The 21,804-nt window shown below is 39.3% G+C and overlaps 2 protein-coding genes across 2 annotated transcripts in view; both read left to right on the plus strand.

Moving 5' to 3' along the window:
- PTPRR (protein tyrosine phosphatase receptor type R) overlaps positions 1-15,623 on the plus strand; it is a 269,586-nt gene extending 253,963 nt beyond the window's left edge. The window contains exons 12-14 of the mRNA XM_082256719.1: positions 100-257; positions 7,500-7,613; positions 14,722-15,623. Coding sequence (XP_082112845.1) covers positions 100-257; positions 7,500-7,613; positions 14,722-14,815 — 366 coding nt within the window. The 3' untranslated portion in view covers positions 14,816-15,623. The remainder of the gene's footprint in view (positions 1-99; positions 258-7,499; positions 7,614-14,721) is intronic.
- Positions 15,624-21,084: 5,461 nt separating this feature from the next.
- PTPRB (protein tyrosine phosphatase receptor type B) overlaps positions 21,085-21,804 on the plus strand; it is a 213,600-nt gene continuing 212,880 nt past the window's right edge. Inside the window, exon 1 of the mRNA XM_082256081.1 lies at positions 21,085-21,593. Within this exon, the coding sequence (XP_082112207.1) occupies positions 21,527-21,593 (67 nt within the window). The 5' untranslated portion in view covers positions 21,085-21,526. The remainder of the gene's footprint in view (positions 21,594-21,804) is intronic.

The raw sequence follows: 21,804 nt of genomic DNA on the forward strand, positions 1-21,804 counted from the left end.
ACAACATAGTGTATATGCTCAGTCTAATGTATGCATGTGGACAAAAGATCTGCAATAACAGAATAGTGTAGTTATCTTCAAATTATTATTTTTTTCCAGCAAGGAAGCCAGTCACGCATTGTTAAACATTACTGGTATACCTCTTGGCCTGATCACAAGACTCCAGACAGCGCTCAGCCTCTTCTTCAACTTATGCTGGACGTGGATGAAGACAGAAAAACATTTGCTGGCAGAGGTCCTGTGGTAGTGCACTGCAGGTAATATTCAGTAATCCAGTTTTGGCTCCTGCAAAGCCTGAACCTCCTCTATGATAAACCTCATAAATTACAATAAGTTATACTACACTTTTCTTTTTTTTTTACCTATTTTAGTTATATGGACTGAACTGGTGGACACTGCAAACAAAACAGTTGTCATACATTCTATGATGCGTGATAATGGGTGCTATTGGGGTGCCTTCCAAAGGCACTTGTAGGCACTTGTAGGCAGGTGCAGTCTACTTTGTCTACTGCTGGTGATGCTCTTCTGTAGCGGCTCTGTTGTTGGAGAGGAACAGGATTCCTCTATGTTTTCCTGGGTCACTAAGTAAGCTATCGGATGCTGCCACCCCATGTAACTCTAGCAGCCATCTTGGGTCATGCAGAGCTATTTTAAGGCCTGGGTTCCCAGGTTTAGCACAGATTTTGCGAGTTGCTACAATAGTGACAGGTACCCCGCCTGGTAGGGATAGAACTAGCAGCAGGGAAAGGTTCCTATCAAGAAGGGAAAGTAAAGGACTCAAAACTTCTCTGGAAGTCTGCCTGCTTTGGCACAAGATGGTCAGGCCACATTCTACCCTTTTCTACACGCTCTCTACATGCTGTTGGTACTGTGAGTGTTCTGCCTTCCCACCAGGTTATTTGTGAATTGTCTTTGCATTATTTTAACACAAGTTCTTTCATTGCAATAGGACTGAGTGTATTTTTGCCGACACAACTCTCTGCACCCCATCTACACACTACTAACAGTGAATACATTGTAGATATCTAAATTCAGGGGTTGTTATTATTGTACTTAATACAGGACTCAGCCTTCCTCCCATGTTGTTTTTTTTTTAACTCTTACTGTAGTACAGCGTTATCTTCAAAGCTTATACTCACCTGCACAGTGAATCTAGTGTTGTAATGCTGCGATCCACTGTTTGGGTGACATACACCACATCCTGAGCTGCCATCTTGGTACTCTTCAGCTGGCTGCCTCTGGTCCTCCCACCCTGCCTGCTCCATATGCCCGATCCTGCAGCCTCCTGGTAGATGTTATATCTCAGGAGCTTGGAGGACCAGGGACACATCATTCTAGCTTATACCAGAATAGTGGCAGGGGGCCAAAGAAAACTAAATACCACAGGAAAAAAAAAAGGTTTTGGTGGGGGTGGGGGTGGGGGTGTGTTTATGGGTTTATCAGGACAAACTCCTTTTTCGGTGTTAAGTTCCACTTTCAGAAGAGAAAATATTAGTTAGTTAGCTAATATAGTTTGAAGCAAACCCCCCTGAATGTTCTCTAAAGGTGACTGCAAGGCTCCCTGAACCCATCTAAAAACACTGTTTGATGTACACATAGGCAAGTGGATATGATGTAGATGTACACACTTCCTTTGTATTTCTTCTAGCAATAAACATGTAGTTTATTGCCAGAATCTCAAATTTATTTTTTAATTTTACAGTGGAGAGGGTTTAGAACACTTTTCTTTTTTTTCTTTTTTTATTTTGCTGTTCGTGTCCCCATGACCTATTTGTCCTGGTGATGGCTATCACCAAAATTGAAAACAAAAAATGAGGGTTGTCCTCAGGATAGGAATATAGGGGAAATCTTTGAATGGGAACACTAGTTCTGGTGAGCCTGGTTACAACATTGGAGGGATGGGACAGGCAGTATAGGGGAATTTCTGCAATGTGACAGAGATGGCAAAAACCAAACTGACAGGGGTTATGACCCTCCCTTACTCTATCCAAAATTTAAAAAATAAATGTTTTGACTTTAGTTCTGCTTTAAATGTTCATCTATACTACAGTCAGGTTGTGCTAAGCACAGCTAAATGCTGGAAAGACACTGTCCAACATAACCTAAAACTGTTATTATTTAACACAGTCAACCCAAAGTACTGCATGCAGGTACTTCAGGAATTGTACGGGCAACAATTTTTTATGTGCAGGTACAAAAGTGAACAATGGCATTGATCTGGGTTCACAGCATACATAACATATTTGGTATCTAAAGCTCTCTTTTTATGATTACCTTTAGCTCAGCAGTGCAAAAAAGAAATGAATGTCATTGCTTGACTGAGTTTTGTACATCAGCTGCCTTTATAAAAAGGACTATTCATGAAAAATACATCTAACAAGATCTAAAAAACTGTTTCTGATCACTGTAAGAAGATACCCTGTCAATAGTATTCCTAGACTGTGATGCAAATTCAATATGGTTCACATATTGATCTTTTGTTAGGCATTTTACTCAAGCTTCTTGGTGATTGCCAAGGAAAAAGCTTTTCATGCTGCTTTTTAACAGAACATACTAGAAACAGATCAAATATGATTTGGGCACTGGAGATTCCTGTCTGACTTCGGCCACAAGTTCACACAGCATGACATTGCAGTTGGAACGAAGCGCACAAAGAGCAGGGTTCGGCAGCGAGCATGTACGAGTGTCCCCAAAGCAAGTGGCTTGCTATGGGGGCACTTGGCAAGGGGGATGGGCCCAGACCGCTGATGGGAGACCCAAGAAAGGGAGGATTAGGGTTGCTCTGTGCAATTGCACTGAGCAAGTAAGTATGACATGTTTGATATTTTTTTTGTTTCCTTTACAAACCCTTTAAGTGTTTTGTTCTACTTTACTTCAACTAAATAGGAAGACATTTTATTGGAGATAAAATTTAATTTAGGAACATAACATAAAATGTGAAAAAAAGTAAAAATAAAACAACAAATAAAACAATGTTCAATATAAATATAGTTGCGTACTATGTACATACAAGGATACCTGGAAAAGAAATGTTGCCAGTGTGCTGGCAGCCAATATGGTCACTATTGGTTCCCCACGTATAAAAATAACATTCCTAAAGGAGTACATGTGAATGACCTCTAATTACTTTCAAAAGTCATTTGTCTGTTTCATAGTGTACACATACAAATACCTCTGTATCCTGACTACACACGCAAGATGTTTTCCTCTACAAGGCCTGCTTCCTGTTCAGGAGACTGATTGGAATGTACTAAGGAAACATGGGATGTCTAGAAAAAATGTCTTTATAGGAAAATAAGAGCAGCATGTGGATCCTTGTATAAATGAAAGCAAACCAGTCAGCCATTTTAAATGTTTTTCAGAAAAAAAAGTCCTTTCCTTAGGGACAGGCTTTGCAACGTGCCTCTATTCCTGATTTCACTTGTTACTAAGGACATGTTTTCCCTGACTTTGGATCTAAGCCCAACATCTTAAATTAATACCCATCCACCTGTCAACATTCCATGTAGTGAAAGCACCTTAGTGGACAATAAGGTCATAAAGATGGTGGGTGAGTGTGTCTTAGTTTTAAGGGCGAGGTCATTGAATGAAAGTCGCATTGGAAGCCAAGCTTTTAGTAACAAGGCAAACCAGATCCATAGAAGTTGATTGCTCTTTTCAAAATAAATCTTAGATATTGTGATCACTTCAGGCTTAAACACAAGGTTCAACTTTTTTGTATTTTGAAAAAGAAACCAAAAAATGAGAAACCTAATTAATCCATGGTGGAGGCTAATACCTTCACAAACGCATACAGACAAGAAAGTGATAAATTAAAGGCTTCGAATAGCCAACACCGAAATACATCTCTAAAAAAAAAAAAAAAAAGATTACATAGAAACATAGAAACATAGAATGTGTCGGCAGATAAGAACCATTTGGCCCATCTAGTCTGCCCAATATATCTGAATCCTATGAATAGTCCTTGGCCCTATCTTATATGAAGGATAGCCTTATGCCTATCCCATGCATGCTTAAACTCCTTCACTGTGTTTGCAGCTACCACTTCTGCAGGAAGGTTATTCCATGCATCCACTACTCTTTCAGTAAAGTAATACTTCCTCATATTACTTTTAAACCTTTGCCCCTCTAGTTTAAAACGGTGTCCTCTTGTGGTAGTATTTCTTCTTTTAAATATGCTCTCCTCCTTTACCGAGTTGATTCCCTTTATGTATTTAAAGGTTTCTATCATATCCCCTCTGTCTCTTCTTTCTTCCAAGCTATACATGTTAAGGTCCTTTAACCTTTCCTGGTAAGTTTTTTCCTGTAATCCATGTACTAGTTTAGTAGCTCTTCTCTGAACTCTCTCTAGAGTATCTATATCCTTCTGGAGATATGGCCTCCAGTACTGCGCACAATACTCCAAGTGAGGTCTCACCAGTGTTCTGTACAGCGGCATAAGCACTTCCCTCTTTCTACTGCTTATACCTCTCCCTATACATCCAAGCATTCTGCTGGCATTTCGTGCTGCTCTATTACATTGTCTTCCCACCTTTAAGTCTTCTGAAATAATTACTCCTAAATCCCTTTCCTCAGATACTGAGGTCAGGACTGTGTCAAATATTCTATATTCTGCCCTTGGGTTTTTACGCCCCAGGTGCATTATCTTGCACTTATCCACATTAAATTTCAGTTGCCAGAGTTCTGACCATTCTTCTAGTTTTCCTAAATCCTTTTCCATTTGGCATTTCCCTCCAGGAACATCAACCCTGTTACATATCTTTGTGTCATCAGCAAAAAGACAAACCTTACCATCGAGGCCTTTTGCAATATCACTTATGAAGATATTAAACAAAATTGGTCCCAGTACAGATCCCTGAGGTACCCCACTGGTAACATGACCTTGTTCTGAATGTTCTCCATTGACTACAACCCTCTGTTGTACAAAGTTTCATTGTGTAAAAAAGATTTTTTTCCAGAAGTATTTAAAAGGTTGACCATAAGGAGTCTTTAATGTTTTACTTTCTTGTCTTTTTCATATTTTCTCCTAACGCGTCCACTGCACATTTTTCATTACCTCAATGATATTTATGTTTGGTTAACTGATTAAATGATTATGAACAACGCAGCCCACAGCAGCCTTGGTACCAAAATAAAAAATATATATACAGAACCAAATAATGATTTAAATTAAAACGGTCTGTGCAGCCTCCCTTGCTGAACTATGATCAGTAAGGGAATAAGCTTGTAGAGACATGTCATGAATACAGTGATGGCCCGGTGCATTGCTAGTGCCCCATAGCCATTACATTGTGTCCCAATCTGGCCATTTGTAATCTAATGTCTATGGGCACCATATCAGTAGTCACAGAGAAGGCAGTACAGTGAAAGATGGTTTGAGAATAGTGGCTAAAATGTGGTGCAACTGTGCTCTGTGTATTAAAAGGATGCAGTCAATTCTCAGTAAGAACATGTTCTATCACAACATTCACCTAATTTTGCATGTGACATTCTCATTTTAGTTGTGTACTGTTCTATAATTGCATAAATATATCTATCTATATCTATCTATCTATCTATCTATCTATCTATCTATCTATCTATCTATCTATCTATCTATCTATCTATCTATCTATCTATCTATCTATCTATAGATATATAGATATATATCTATATCTATATATATATAGATAGATAGATATGTATTTATGTATATATACATATATATATATATATATATAGATAGATAGATATGTATGTATGTATATATACATATATATATAGATATATATATATATATATATATATATATATATATATATATATTAGGGCTGCACGATATTGGGAAAAAAAGAACATTGCGATATTTCGTTTTCAACTACATATATATCGCGATATTTCTCTGGGTGGAATGCAGAAGACGGATTAGGCAGAGTCGGGACTCACAGTTGTGGTAGGAGGTAGAAGAACACAGCCCAACATCACATCTGTCCCACACGTTCCCTCTGCCGCCCTGGAGCTAGTTCTCTTGACCGAGCGGTGAGCGCGGCACAGCGAACCAATCACGTGAGTAGGGGCACAGGGAACCAATCAGGTGTGCAGGCACGCGTGATTGGTTAGCTGTGCAGCTGCTCACGGCGCGCTGCTCACCGCTGAACGTGTGGGACGGCTGCCAGCACTGTGAGTCCTCCTCCTCTCCCTGAGTCCCGACTTCTCCCTGCCTAATGGTAAATATCGTGTCTTCGGCGATATGAATATCGCCCACGCCCGCAGAACGATAGTCGATATCACATTGACTATCGTTCAACCCTAATATATATATATATATATATATATTCATAAATACCCTTTCTGTTAGTCTGGTAATCACTTGTATAACAGGAAGTGACATCAGTATGCCTGCATAAAGAAATGTTGTTTAAATTCTGCATTGGATGGTGTTAGAGCTTACACATGGTTGATGATGTCATTGCCCTCATCAGGGGATTGGCTGTTCAGCAAGTCATAGGGAGGATGTAACCTGCTCCACCAGTGATGGATGTTATGGAGGAGTACAGCAGGGAATAAGGGTTGTGAGGAAGTTGAGTATAAGTAGGTGAAGATGTGGATTAATCTACCCTGACAATATGCCGTGAATGAGTAAAGTGACAGGTCCTAATTGAGAGCTGCTAAGATAACCTTACTTAGCCTTACTGAAATTTTTCTTGTTTTGAGTCATCTGAGACCTAAAAAATTTGTATCCTTAAACAGAATAGCAGAGGCATAGGCATTGTGCAGTCCTATTAAGCAAGAATAACGGACTAAATGTGTAATGAGCAAACATTTATGCCCCCCTTGTATTTACACTCTGCACAACAAAAAGTCCTTTTAAAACTGACTTTTATCTTGGACAGAGTTAAAACCTTATTCTGGTTTGTATTGCTGTGTCACTAGTGAGGAGCATTTTGCACAATTCCCATTGCAGTGATGACAGTGGTCATTGTAGGAGGAAGTAAAAGAACGTTTCTCCAAAGAAGACTCAGACAGCAATAAAGACCTGTCCGTATTTCTAACTTTTCCCTCTATCGACAATATTATTTGCATTGTGATGATCACATTCACATATACTGTATATGCATCTCAAAAAACTATATGGGACCATCAACACAACAAAGCTGTGAGCTGTAACAGACACAATGACATATGGTTCAAAATGAATGGGCAAGTAACACCTGCGAAAAAGGACAGGCTACTTTTATCTCTGCACTATGCACAGGAACCTGTGCCCTGGCAGAGTGCAGTAGAGGACATGTGTTTTGAGGGTGATTTGGGTTGCCATTCAGAATGAATGGCACCAATGTGCACCAGTGCAGCTAACATGGGTTGGTGTGCGTTATCCTAACGCTAATGTCCCTAAAAAGACTATTGTTTTCCAGTCCAGTCCTGACTTTCCTCTAGACATTAGTTTTGATATTTTTATTATATTTGCTTATTTATACCCACATTGAAAGATAAATTAACTGACTGTTGTATTATTACAGTGCTGGAATTGGAAGAACTGGCTGCTTCATTGCTACATCTATTGGTTGTTGTCAGCTGAAGGAAGAAGGAGTTGTGGATGTGTTAGGCATTGTCTGCAAACTACGGATGGACAGGTACATATTTTTATAATGAAACAGCAGATGTCTCTACATTTTGGGAGGATAATGATAGGCCTAGCCTCCTATAATGTGAAAATGTTAGGCCCCATTCACACTTGCGTTTGTAGCACATATTTACTATGTTTTTGGAGCGGCACCATGCATTTGAATGGGCCTTCCTCCTCTCCAAAAAGGCACTAAAGAAGCTCACGTACCAGATATTGGTACTGAACCAAGCAGTTTTTGTGTTGCATGTTTTTGTCATGCAGAAAACACTGCTACCTGCCTTTGGGGTGCCATTAAGAAATATTGGCAGCACAAACGCATTGCGTTTTAGTGCAATTTTTGCGCATTTCTGCTACCCCTAAGTGTGAACAGGGCTTTATTGCTTGCTATGGCAGCTATATAATGTTAAATTTTTAAAAAATGTGAATTGTATTGTAACTGTATGTTGAAGCTACATAAATCGTGAATAATAATAAAAATAATAAAGTGTAGGGGGGCTAAACCCATGGCAGAAAACTAGTGGGAGACCAAACAAAAGATGCAGAAAGCTGTTTTTTTTAACACAATACCCTAAAATGCAGAGTCATGATTCTGGCTTAGATTGCGTAAAAGACCGGGTTCACACATGCTGCGGCCGCAATACACAGCAAAGGGCCCAGTGCATCCCTGTTCACTGATTCAGATGCTAATCAGGTCCAAATTTCTATCTGAGTCTGCACCTGAATCGGAACCAAAGACACACAGGACCTTTTCCAAATGGGGACCGTGGCCACCCCGGATCTGTGTGAACCGGCTCCATTGAGAGCCAGTTACACTCTCCTGTTATGTGAATTGGATGCGGGGAAACCTGCATCCAATTTGCATATGTGTGAACCCGATCTAATTTTTTTCCAAAAATCAAAATACTTCTCTGAATCATTTTATGTGCAATTTACTATTTGCTAGACTACTGTATTAATGTAATGATATTATTCAGAGAAAAATAACTCCTTGGGGTTTATATACTGCCTGAAAAACTATGCTCTATAATGATTATTTCCAGCAGTGCTTAGACTAGTAAAAAATCAGGTTATCTTTTCAAAAGAATAACCCTGTTAGGTATCGATGCACTTAGAAAAGATTCAAGCCACCCTTTTATTATTTTTTTAGTGTGTAGATTTCAGATGAGTGACTTTGGTAGATGCAGCTGTAAAGAGAGATTCTTCTAAATATAGTCTAAGATATCATTCCTTTTTTCTCTACATATGTTCAAATCGTTCACACCCTACGTGACCATGGGTTTACTCATTTCACTGGGCAGCCTTTCCTGTCATTTCCCAAGCAGGCTACTGTATATCCTGTCCATCCGCTGGTCAAAGGACACACTTCTGCTACACAAGGCAGTTCTCAGCACTATCTGGACGGGAAGATTTATTTTTACAAGGAACGGCTTTCTATAACTCCAGGGTAGCTTAAGAAATATATTGTATATTCTCTTTATGCTTTAATAATGCTGCTGGTCAAAACAGGGGGAATTGTTTCATCATAATTAATAGTATATTTTTTATGACACCCTTATATCTATTGTTTGGACACCAGAAAGGATGTCATCTATTGCTAAGGTCACAAAGGAGTCTCTTACCCTGCATAGATATTAAAGGATAACAGTACTCCTATCATTTAAATGACCCCTTCATTTGAAAGTAAGTTTTAAGCTCACCATACACTATACAATCTCTGTTAGATCTGCAATCCCCTATGTGGTGTAAGGGCCTGCTGGATTGGATAGATTAGGTGTGTCCTATTATATAGTTTTGATAAATCTACAGGAGATTGTACATTACAAGAGATTGTATAGAGTAAGGCCACCATTTCACTTTTCACTCCCAGGGTTGACAACCGTCAGTAAATTTATGGACACTTTATAGCAATCAGCGATTTTTACAACAGTCTGTAAATATCAAGGGATGATAATTTGTCCTGCTGTGTTGACTTTTGTAAGTGTAAACCAGTCAAATTACACGTTATGGGTATTTTCAGTGTTTGCATATTGTGTTTATACTGTTTAAATATTAGTTTATTAATTATTATTGTCTTAGTTTTTAAAGTAGCTGTACAAGTTTAATTAAAAAAAAAAAAATAACAAACATGCCTATACTTACCTGCTCTGTGCAATGCTTTTGCACAGAGCAGCCCCAATACTCTACTTCTGGGGACCCCAACCGTTGCTCCAGTCCCCTCCTCTTCATCGAGTGCCCCCACGGAAAGACGCTTTTCATGGGGGCACCGGTGCGGGCTCCCACTCGGCCTCACCTCCCGCTCCCATGTCACAGCTTTTGATTGACATTGGCTTCCGCTGCTATCAATCTGTCCAATGCTGAAACTGCTGACAGTGGGACTCAGCCCCGCCCCCTGCCACTGCTATCAATCTGTCCAATAATGGAGTCGCTGACAGCGGGACTCAGCCCTAAACTCCCCCCCCCCCCGCTCCCATGTCAAAGCTTTTGATAGACATTGGCTTACGCTGCTATCAATCTGTCCAATGCTGGAGCCACTGACAGCGGGACTTGACCCCACCCCCCACTCCCATGTCAAAGCTTTTGATAGACATTGGCTTCTGCTGCTATTAATCTGTCCAATGCTGGAGCCACTGTGCTCATGCACGTCATTGGATCGGATCAGGCACAGGTAAGAAAAAGGGGGGGGGGGTCAGAATGTATTAAGGTGAAAAAACTTAAGGCTATACAAGCACTTTAATGTAATTTTTCAAGTTGTCAGTAAAAAATGCTGCAGGACTGTTCAGTTCTCATCCTTTTGAGACCTTTGATGTGCAGACCTTTGATGGGCATGCTTGGAAGAATCTCTAGTCATTCCATTGGAATACTTGTTAGACAGTCTTTCCATAGAAATGAATGGGGATTTCAGTACATGAAGTTCATATATATATATATATATATATATATATATATATATATATATATATATATATATATATATAGATATATATAGATATAGATATATAGATATATATACATACATAATATAGAGGTTGCTTTACTAAAGGCAAATAGACTGTATACTTTTGTAACTGCAGGTGCACTCTTCAGCTGCAGTTGCTCCAGATCAGTGAGGTAGAGGGGTTAATTTACTAAAACTAGAGAGATTACAATCTGGTGCAGCTCTGCATTGTAGCCAATCAGCTTCTAAATTCAGCTTGTTTAATTAACCACTTGCCTACTGGGAACCTTTACCCCCTTCCTGCCCTGGCCAATTTTGAGCTTTCAGCGCTGTCACAGCCTTAAGTCTCTGTGGGGCTGCTCTTACTTTCTAAACGGAGTACCACACATATTCAAGGCTCATTTACATCCTAAGTTCGGTGAGTGCATCCCCATAGGGGGATTTTCTTTGAAGAGCACTTGGGCACTTTATTTGGATTTTGAGCACTTTTTGGCACATAAACTTCTTTGGAAGAATATAAGTTTGGACTGCACCTTAAATATATCTTGCACTTTAATATTTTTAACATTTTTGGACACTGGATGCACTTTATTTTTGGAGATTATATTTATTGTTACATTTTATGAATTTTTGATTTTCACTGTTGCATTTTATGGATTTATGAATTTATGTATTCACTGAATTATATAAACCCAATTTTTAGTACTATTTTTATTATATTATATTAATGTTAATCATTTAGCACGTATTTATAGATTTTACCTGCTAGCGCTGCCTTTATATGTTGTTCATCGTATACTGTACCCATATGAAATTTTGATCATTTTTTTTTCCACACAAATTAAGCTTCCTATTTTGTGGTATTTGTTCACCACTGGGGTTTTTTATTTGTTTGCTAAACAATTGAAAACATTTTGAAAAAAAAAAAAAATGTGTTTCATAGTTTGTTATAAAATTTAGCAAACATTTAATTTTTCTCCTTCACTGATGTGCACCGATGAGGCTGCACTGATGAGCACTGATGAGCACTGATGGGCACTCATAGGCAGCACTAATGGGCACTGATAGGTGACACTGATGGGCACTGATAGGTGACACTAATAGGCTGCACTGATGAGCACTGGTGGGCATTCATAGGCAGCACTAATGGGCACTGATAGATGACACTGATGGGCACTGATAGGTGACACTAATAGGCTGCACTGATAGGTGGCACTGATACGCAGCAATGATAGGTGACACTGATGGGTACTTAATGTTTTTTGTGCCACCAACTAGTGCTGGTTTTAAATTAGGCTGTAATATTGCTAGTTATTTAACACGTTAATACGTTTAAAATAATGCCTGAAACGCCTAATATGAAGTAAGCCTATAGTAAAGCAGTTTGGAGTCTTGTATTGCTGACTTCTTCTGACAATACTAGCTCCTTGACTGCCATGCTGATCCAGTGGCTTAAGTGCTTTCTCAGAAATTAAGATTTGCTTTCTCAGAAATGAAGATTAGGTGTTCTGACTTATTTAATCTGCATGCTTAGTCTACGTCAGTGACTCAAAGAACTGAAACCAGAACAAGCAATGCACCTAACATTGTCAGAAGGAAGTCAGCAATTGAAGTCTCCATATTTTCCACAGTATAGGTTTCCTTTAAAACCAACACTGCACAAGTAGAAGCACACAATTACTAATTGAGAACAACAAACATTAGATCCTCCCATCCTTATCAAGATCCATGATCTGCCGCTTCTATTTTTAAACTAGTTGATAAATCATGTACACCTTAAGCTGGCCATACTTGGATTGAAGTTCAGCACCAGCCAGATGAATTCTGATCCATGTTTGGCCACTGTGGTGGAACAGAAGTTGATCTGCTGACTGTGGTTGATTTGGTCAGTGGTCACTTTTCCCTGTTGACACATCTATAGCAAACTTTTTTTTTTCTGTATTTTTGCTGCAAGGCATCCCTTTAAAAAAAATTATTTTGGTTTTGGGGTGGCATTTTTTAGATTTGTATTGATCATGGAGGCATATTAATTTTTATTTTGTGTAGCAGTTGCTTATATCTTAGCTTAAACTGCCGTTTTTTTCATCTCTAGTAAATCTTGATCTCCTATTTATGAATAAAACTGTTCTGCTGGCAAATTTTGCACTGCTGTTACCTCTGCAGTATCTTAATTCTTGTAGTAAAATTCCAGTCTGAGTTATTTGTCTCTCATACATTTGGGCCTAGCCTTGCCCATTAAATTTGCCTTGCCTCTGGCCAATTTTTCACTGCTGTGTCACCTGCTGTCTCTTAAAGTGTAACTAAACCCACAACAGTAAAATCAGTGTGCATTTGCAGCAAAGCATGTTCATTTTATTCACTGTGAAGGGGTTGATCCTCCGCATTGTGTAAAAAGGCTGTTTGATCCTGTCTTTTCTGACCCCCCCCCCCCTTCTTTTACTGTCCCTAATCCATCTGCTGATAGTATAGAGCCCTAAGAGGCACTCTCTCTGTGCTCATCCACATTTAGGTGTGTCATTTTTTTGGGGGAGGGTGCATGTGATCAGCACAGGGCCAATTAGCACTGTCCAGTCAGAAAATCAGGGGGCATACAGCCTCATAGGACAGTCAGAGGAGAATGAAAATGCCTCCTACAATCTTTTATCAGTGCTTGGCCAGACACTGATAGAAGTCACAAAACTGCTGTATACTGCTGATGAGAAAAAGTATTTAGCAGTTTATATTTACTAAAATAATTGCATTTCCATGTTCTGTGTACTGTGGGAGACTAGGTTTAGTGAATGCAGGCTCCTGGGTTTTACACTGCTGTACCATCTTTGACCCTTTAGTTCTTAATGTGAGCTTGAAAGAAATTGGCCAACAATAAGACAGTTTTTCATAAGTGAAAACAAAGGCTGCCACACCAAATTACTGTGCAACCTCTATCTGCCAGTCATAGCAGGCCCATTCATTTTTGATGAAAAAGTATGTTTTGCTGTTAAAGATAGCTGGGAAAAAACTTTTTCAAACTGAAATTAATTAGTTTGGGGTGCTGCTGCTGTATGTAAGCCCACCTACTCCGAACAAGAAAGAAGCCAAATATGCGCTGCTGCTAATACTGTCTGGGAAAATCATACTGTTCCAAAACAACATGTACAGCTTTAAGGCATGTTATTTAAAGGATTTGGGTACTTTCAATCTTGCCCTCGAAGCATTTCGAAACAGCCCTCTGCCTGCAGTATGTTTTTTTTGCATTGGTACATGTGTTCCATGGCAGTGTCCAGCTTCCTGTGCCTTTTTGTCTATTAGCCCCCAAAATCACCAAATGTTAACAAGATATATCATAATCATAGAGTTCAATACGATTGGCCTCTTGGCAAATTAGCCAATCGCTATCCTCCAGCGCTGCTTAATCATTGCAAGTGATGCTTGAATCTATTGCATATAGTTTATGTATATCAATAGTGCATGAGGTCAGGCTACACATTGAAAGATATTTGGAATTTTGTTCATATGATCCTGAGATATACAGCAGGTTGTTGGGGCAGGGTTCCCAGCTTTAAAGTACTTGTAGAGGCAAAAGGTTTTTACTTTAAAATATACTAAATACTCACCTGAACCAGATCTGGATCTGGCACTGTGCACTTGTGCAGCAACTCTTCTCCCCAATCCCTGCTCCTAGAGCCTTGGCTGAGAGCAGTGGAAGCCATTGGCTCCTGCTGCTGTCATTAAAAACCTGTCAACAGCGAGTGGGGGCAGGGCAGAGCCAGGCTGAGTGTCCGAATAGATGTAAGCAGCCTGGCTCAGGATCGAGCACGCACAAGTGCCTCCATAGGAAGTGGCTTCCAATGGGGGTACAGGGCGGGGGGGGGGGGGCCCCTGACAAGGGACCCCAGAAGAAGAGGATCAGCACTGCTCTGTGCAACACCATTGCACAAAGCAGGTAAGAAAAACATAATTATTTTTAAAAAACAAACCTTTCCAATCACTTTAAGTACACATGGGCAGAAAATCAACCAAAAATGATTGATTTGGCAAGGAGCGGTCAACTTTGGACCCGGGTGTACAGCTGCTCATCTGTCTGAAGCTAGTCTCACAATGTTGTGTATACAGGTTGTTTATTAGTAAGACATTTTTTGTGTTAAGATCCAATGAATGTCTTCTCATTAACTATAATAATCTACTTATTTTCTTTAAACAGAGGAGGAATGGTACAAACAAGTGAACAATATCAGTTTGTCCACCATGCTCTGAGCCTATATGAGACTCGACTTTCTGCAGAAAAGGTTCAGTGAATTTTTGGACTGGAAGATGGTTTAACATTGATCTTTTAAGGTAATGAATTGAATTACCGACCAGCAGTTTCTTGAAGGAGTGCAGTAGGCTCCAATGAAACGATTTGTGGACAGGAGTGGTGAAGACTTGATGGACTTGATGGAATGTTTGACGGAACTAGTTGGACTCTAATGTTCATTTGAATGTAGCTGTACTGCCAGTTTCTGCAAGAAGCCATGGACAGTGTAGAAGATATAAATGGATTTTACATATGTAACTGAAAGGTGGATATACTTCTGATGAGATAAGATTATATGCCACCAAGAATGTATGTACTTCAGACAAAGTGGGTATCTAACAATTATTCAGTGTATAACAAATAAACATTTGCAAACTGTGTGTCTTGTAACTGGACTGTCAGTTGTCAATCTGTTAAGTGCTATTACTTATTATGTGGTGAATTTGTTTCTTGCCCACATAACGTTATTGCTGCTAGTGTTATCAGTAAAATGTTTAGTTTATTTTTAATGAAATAATACTTGCTCTTTGTTTTTTTTCTAAACTGTTCATTAACAGTGACTATTTTTATGGAGATGTGGTCTTGTTCTATTAGCAGTTGTGAATTTCCAACTGGATATTTAAGCAGAGCACAATGTACTTTAATCAGTGGACATGCATTTGCTGTATACTGTGAGTTGTACTATTTGCTGCGCCTCCTCTCCGGTTTTAAATACAGTGTATTTGTAAATCATGTGAATTATTTTACCTAAAATCTTTATAGCATATATTAATACTGCAAGAAATAAAACTATTGTCTACTGACCGATAGCATTGTCTTAATGTCCTTTGGCCATGGTAGCGTAGGGGTGGGCACTTATGCCTTGCAGCACAAGGGTCATTGGTTTGAATCTTGGCCAGGACACTATCTGCATGGACTTTGTATGTTCTCCTTGTGTTTATGTGGGTATGCTCCAGATACTCTGGTTTCCACACACACTCCAAAGACATACTGGTATAGTACACCTGTCTAATTTCGGGCCTATTAGTGTGTAAAAATTGGCTGTGCACATGTGTTATCACACGCTGCATGCCAGTCCCAGGCCAAGCAATTGGGGAGGGTTGAGGAAAGACCCGGCCAACTACCTCTTAAAAAAATTGCTAAGAAAATTCTATGGAAAAGGCTTTCAAGAGTAACAGGCATGGGGGGAAGGGGGAGTTACAACATATTTTGACAGTATGGCCCCTTTGAAATGTCCTGCACCAAATTTAGCAAAGCCTTGGGATAGTTTTGCAAAGCTTTCCAACTGGTGCACCAGATTCAACTAGTTCATATTACAGAATCACTTTGACTGCAACAGATTCTAAAAGAATTACAACTAGTTTGCAGATAAGTAAACCAGTGGTTATTAAGACCATCCTAGAGTTGGCATACAGAGAGACACCAGTGCTCATGAGTATGACAGCTTCCCGTACAGGGCTTTATGACTTTACCGGTGGCTGGCGAGATTCCCTGGCCTGCAGTTGAAAGTAGACAAAGGAGTGGGGATTCCGAATGATGTCATTACCTAAATGAGGCAATTGCCATTTTTGGACAATTATGCCACCAGCATCCCCTCTTGTTTACTTTCAGCTGTCAACTGGGGAATCACCCAACCAGCAGATGAATGGGGCTGGAGATGTGTCATTGGAGTGCCCTAGCTAGCAAGGGGCCAAACATGCACTGAGGATGGTGTGTTCACAGTATGGACATTTTGGCCTCAGTGTCGCCCCTCCACGTGAGAGATTCGTGTTCTTGTTCCTGACAGGTGCATGAGTCTTTCTTCCACACTGACATTTGTCGTGTGCAGGAGTAATGAAATTCGAAAGAGTGTTTATGACACGCTTTATGATTTCCACTAATGGTATCTAGAGAACTGGTTTATAGAATCACCAAAAGTCAGATAGGACTGAACAGGTATATACACACATAATGTCCTTTTGCAGACATCAGAGAGAAAACAGTTGCTTTTGTCCTCTGTCCTTTGACAGTTGCTTTTGTCCTCTGGCTGAGTATAGTCAATAGTTGTATGTTACATTATATTGAAGGACTCAGCCCCTTGATATGTAATTCCAGGTTTACAACACATCGAAAGATATGTATAGCAAATTAGGCATCTAATATTACACTACTGAGAGAGTAAAAATCCCATGAATAGTTGAACTGAGGAGAGTCTGTCTGACATAATTGTCAGGAAACTCACTGTGTACTTCAAAATAGATCCCCTCTGGATCCTACATGTTTGTATTTCCTGCGATTTATCAGATATATATGTCCTATATTTGGACGTTATATTTCATATATTAGTACATTTTACTAAAGTGAGTACAATTTGTTTACTTCTTGAATGATTGCATGTGTTTTCTATTCCTTGATGTTGCATATTACATATTAAACATGGATGATTCTATAAATGTTAATGGTATATATCAAAAAATGTTGCATTTTCTGTGCATTTATGAATCGTTACATCAATGTATATTATTTCTGAAGTGCAATATTGAGCAGGATCTATTTAACTGATGCCAACTTGTATGGATAGTTTTATGTTTGACCATGTAACATTAAACCTGGAGTGTTTTTATTTATATTCCAAAAATCTTAACCTTTTTTCATTGTGTTAAAGAAAGCTAGAATACAAAAAAAAGGTCACTGTTTGACATATGCTAATTGTAGGTATCATGAAATCAAAAACAGCCAAACCATTTTTTTCCATTGTATTACAATGTAGTTAAATTTACTGAACATTCATATTCCAGCCTGCATTATGTCTGCCTACTAATATAATTTGAGGCATAGGGGTTCATTTACTAAGGGGAAATTAACTGTTCACTTTGCCAGGGACGTTTCCCCGGAGCTTATTAATGGGGGGATGCTCTGCTAACTTTGATCATCCAATCATGTGCAAGCAAAAGTACTGTTTTATTTTCCTTGCATGTGATTGGGTATTCTTTACAAAGTGAAACTATATGTTCTGAGACAAATTCCCTTGCAAATTGCAGCTTTTCTTACAAAGTCAAAAGCCTATTCACCTTTAGTAACGGCCTATTCGCCTTTGGTTATTTTGAGTAGCAAATGTTTAAGGCTCGCCATAAGCAAGGCTAAATTAGAGAAATCAGTAGATTCCTCCATCCATACTAAACAGCGTGGATGGAGGAATCTCCTTTGCCAATTATTGTATTCTGACAGACTCTGCTCCAATAGCTGTCAGAGTACCCAAACAGTCACTGCTTTTGATTTGCTGCAGCCACTGTTCGACCGTGAATTTTCTGCCTGGCTCCTTCAACTGTGAGATTAAAATTCGGCAAGCAAAGTCCATGGTTCGAATTTTGGCTGATTCAGCAGGAATCAATTGAAACTTGAACCATGTACAAGTTGATAGCATAACTCAGCTATCTTTCAGACTCCTTCAGGGTCAATTGGCTCACATTTGAGATCAGTTGGGGATCAGTTTGGGATCTGTTTACCATGCATATTCATTAATGTGTACAGTAAACCCCCGCTCCATCGCGGTTCTGTTTTTGCGGTCCCGGTATATTGCGTTTTTTTTTTTGTAATGTTATTTTACTATATAAATAATTAAAAATGAAATATTTTTGTGTTTTCCCATAGCTCTTGCTATGTCTCTCAGTATCTTTTATGTGTTTAGATGAGTTTCTATTGTTTTAAAAGTGTGTTTAAAGACCTTAAAATGCTTTTACACGTACAGTGACAGTAAAAAAAACATGCCTACAATGCATTTTAATAGGGGTTTTCTATTTCGCGGATTTTCACTTTTCGTGGCTGGGTCCGGAACGTAACCCCCGCAATGGAGGGGGGTTTACTGTATAGAGAGTTGCAAGCAAAGTGATCTGTGCAAAAAGTGACCTTGAAATACAAAAGAGAGATGCGCCTCTAAGTTTAATCCAAGTAAAAAAACTGTTTAATCCAAGTAAAAACCTAGGCGACTCACAGCAAGGTCTTGACCCCTTTATTTTAGAAATTGTAATCTGTGCCCCTTTCTATGCCCCTTGATTTTGAGAACTGTAGCTCAAGCGCCTTCTTCCTTGTTTTTACCAAAAGTGATCTTAAAGTAGACTTCCAGATAATTTTCTGGCTTTGGGTAGAGAAGTAAAAAAGGTTAAACATTCTTTCAGATTTTTGTTGCTATCCCTGTTTCTATTGGGTAGATTTTTCTTTACACAACAGGAAGTGAGAAAAAAATATCCTTTAAGTGAGAAGGAATTCCAACTTTGAGTTTTACCTGAAACAGGTGTCCCTGTTGTGAGATTTCCCCTCAACTCCTGCTCCAATGGCAATTGTAAAATTTGAAATTGCTTTTCACTTTCCATGCCAGTTACAGCAGCCGATAGAAAAAAAAAAAGTGAAATAGATTCTCCCAGCAATAGAAACAAACAGCAATAAAATCGTGACATAAGTCCTGTTTAAAACTAGAAAAATGGATGGGGTTCCACCTAAACCCAAGTGCACTTTGCTTTATTTGAACAAATTCTGTTACTTTCTGGGCCCTACATTTTGTGCTAACCCACATCAGATGTAACATATAAATAAGATGAAAAGTAGATGTGTATGGGCGCTTCCGTGGATCTTAGCGGCCAGCGTGTAGGTCCCTGCACCTGGACAGCGCTTGAGAGAAGAAGCTGCTCTAGGAATAATGGAAAAAGAAGCAAGGCGCCTCTAAGTGCAGTTACTGCACTTACAGGGGCCTTGCTTCTTGTAACATATAAATAGCATATAGATTGTTGCTAAAAATTTAAAGTAGATGTATGTAGAAAACTTGTTTTAAATATTTTTGATTGAATAGAGAGTAATAAAAACCCCTGTCTGGTTTTATTGCTACTTGCTAATTAGATTAATCTTCTCTATTTATTGTGATGACCATTGTCACCAACACAGAGCGTGTTATAGGAAATCCAAAATAGTTCAGCTGTCAATAAAACGTTACATGAGTTTAGGGGGAGTCTTCCAATGTAGAGACCAGTTTTAGTAACAAATGTCTAAGGCCTCTTTCACACGGAGCGGACCGTATTGCGATCCGCTTCGGCAATTTTTTTTTTTTTTACGGACACGGATGACACTTGTGTCATCCGGTCTGTATGTCCGCATATCATCCCATCCGTTTGCGGATGATATACGGACATAATGTATGTCTATCGGATTGCGGATGTCAGCGGATGACACCGCTGACATCCGATTTTGCGTCCTTTCCATTTATGTAACGGAAGAAAAATAGGGTTCTGTTCTGTTCCAAAAAACGGAACAGAACTGAAACAACGCAAATCGGATGTCAGCGGATGGTCATCCCCTGACATCCGCAATCCCATTGACATGCATTATGTCCGTATCATCACCCGCAAACGGATGGGGTGATATACGGACATACGGAACGCCCATGTGAAAGAGGCCTAAGGCTAGGTTCACATTTGAATGCCTGCCTTTTCATGTGTTTTGGTGCATTTTTATGCATATATAATGCATTTGTGGTGCATTTTTCATCCATTTATATGCACTTTTTTTTATACTTTTTTCATGCATTAACATTGAAATCTATAGGGCCAAAAACACACTAATTTATATGGACTTTTTTTAATACTTTTTTCATGCGCTATCATTGAAATCCATAGGGCAAAAAATGTACTAATTTACTAAAACTGGAGCACTCAGAATCTGGTGTAGCTGTGCATGGTAGCCAATCAGCCTCTGACTTCAGCTTCTTCAATTAAGCTTTGACAACAAAACCTGGAAGCTGATTGGTTTCTATGCAGAGCTGCACCAGATTTTTCACTCTCCAGTTTTAGTAAATCTCCCCCACAATGTTGCACCAAAATAAGCCCCTGCACGCTTTTTGCACAGAAGCGCATTGCATAGATATGATTGGGCCTCATAGAGAATGATGGGATTTCTCTTGTTGCACATTGTGCGATGACCAAAACGTTACAAAACGCACAGATGTAAACTTAAGTTAAGCAAGGAATTCCCCCGACTTTACAGATATTGCTTTCACGTCTTGTATTTCTGGAACTGGAAGTGTACCAAATCTGAAAAAAAAGTGTTGGCTACGCATACACTTTAAAGAAAATGGGTCCAGTCCACCCCAGCAACCTATTAAATCAAATGGTAATTGTCATTACTTTTAAAAACTGACAGCTGGAACTGCACTAAATGCTGCCGTTAATACACATTTATTATTTTACAAATCAGTAGCAGTACCTTTTATTTTTGTGTGAATGAATGTTTCATTGTATCCGGATTTACAACTGCTAGCAGCCAGAAAACACATTTTAAGTGCACTCATCCATTTACCACTAAGCATCAGATGCAGCTGTACAGTAAAGTGATCAGCAAAAAAAAAAATCTAATGGCAGTTAACAATTTCCCTTTTAGCTAAACTCCGGCACTTTCAGCCCTGTGTGTGTACAAGTGCAGTATGGAAGGACAAGGTTGGTGGGTCATAGTAATGTGCTTGTTTAGCAGTCTGGACTGCTCTGCTGTGAGACCTCTGTGGAAGGTCCAGACACAAACATACGTACAGATATTAAATCAATGCTGAAGACTGCCATCTTTAGCAAAGTCCCCAAAACAATTGAATAGAAGGAAGTTCTCGTCACTGACTTTTTTCCCTGCGTGAAGGCTCATTTCCTTCCTAGTGCTAGCTTCACTTATCTAGCTTGTTGGACAGAAGCATGGAGTGACTATGAGGTGGAAAATGGATGTGATTTTACGTGTGCTGCTGGTGAGCTGCTTGTTTTACACGATAACAGGTAAGTGAAAACTGTAATGTTCGGGGAGGGGGAGAGCCAGGGGGATCGCTAGGCCAGATGTATACAGGTATAGGAGGACAGGAGTAAATCTCTACAATGAGATATCTTTCATTGTGAAGGATAGCAAGGAATGAAACGAAGCATTATAATGCAGCAATACAATATAATATCACAGCGCTCAAGTATAGATATATTTGGGCCATCAGACTGT

This window comes from Pelophylax lessonae (genome assembly GCF_965119305.1).
Source record: "Pelophylax lessonae genome assembly, chromosome: 4".
In the NCBI taxonomy this organism is placed as follows: domain Eukaryota; kingdom Metazoa; phylum Chordata; class Amphibia; order Anura; family Ranidae; genus Pelophylax; species Pelophylax lessonae.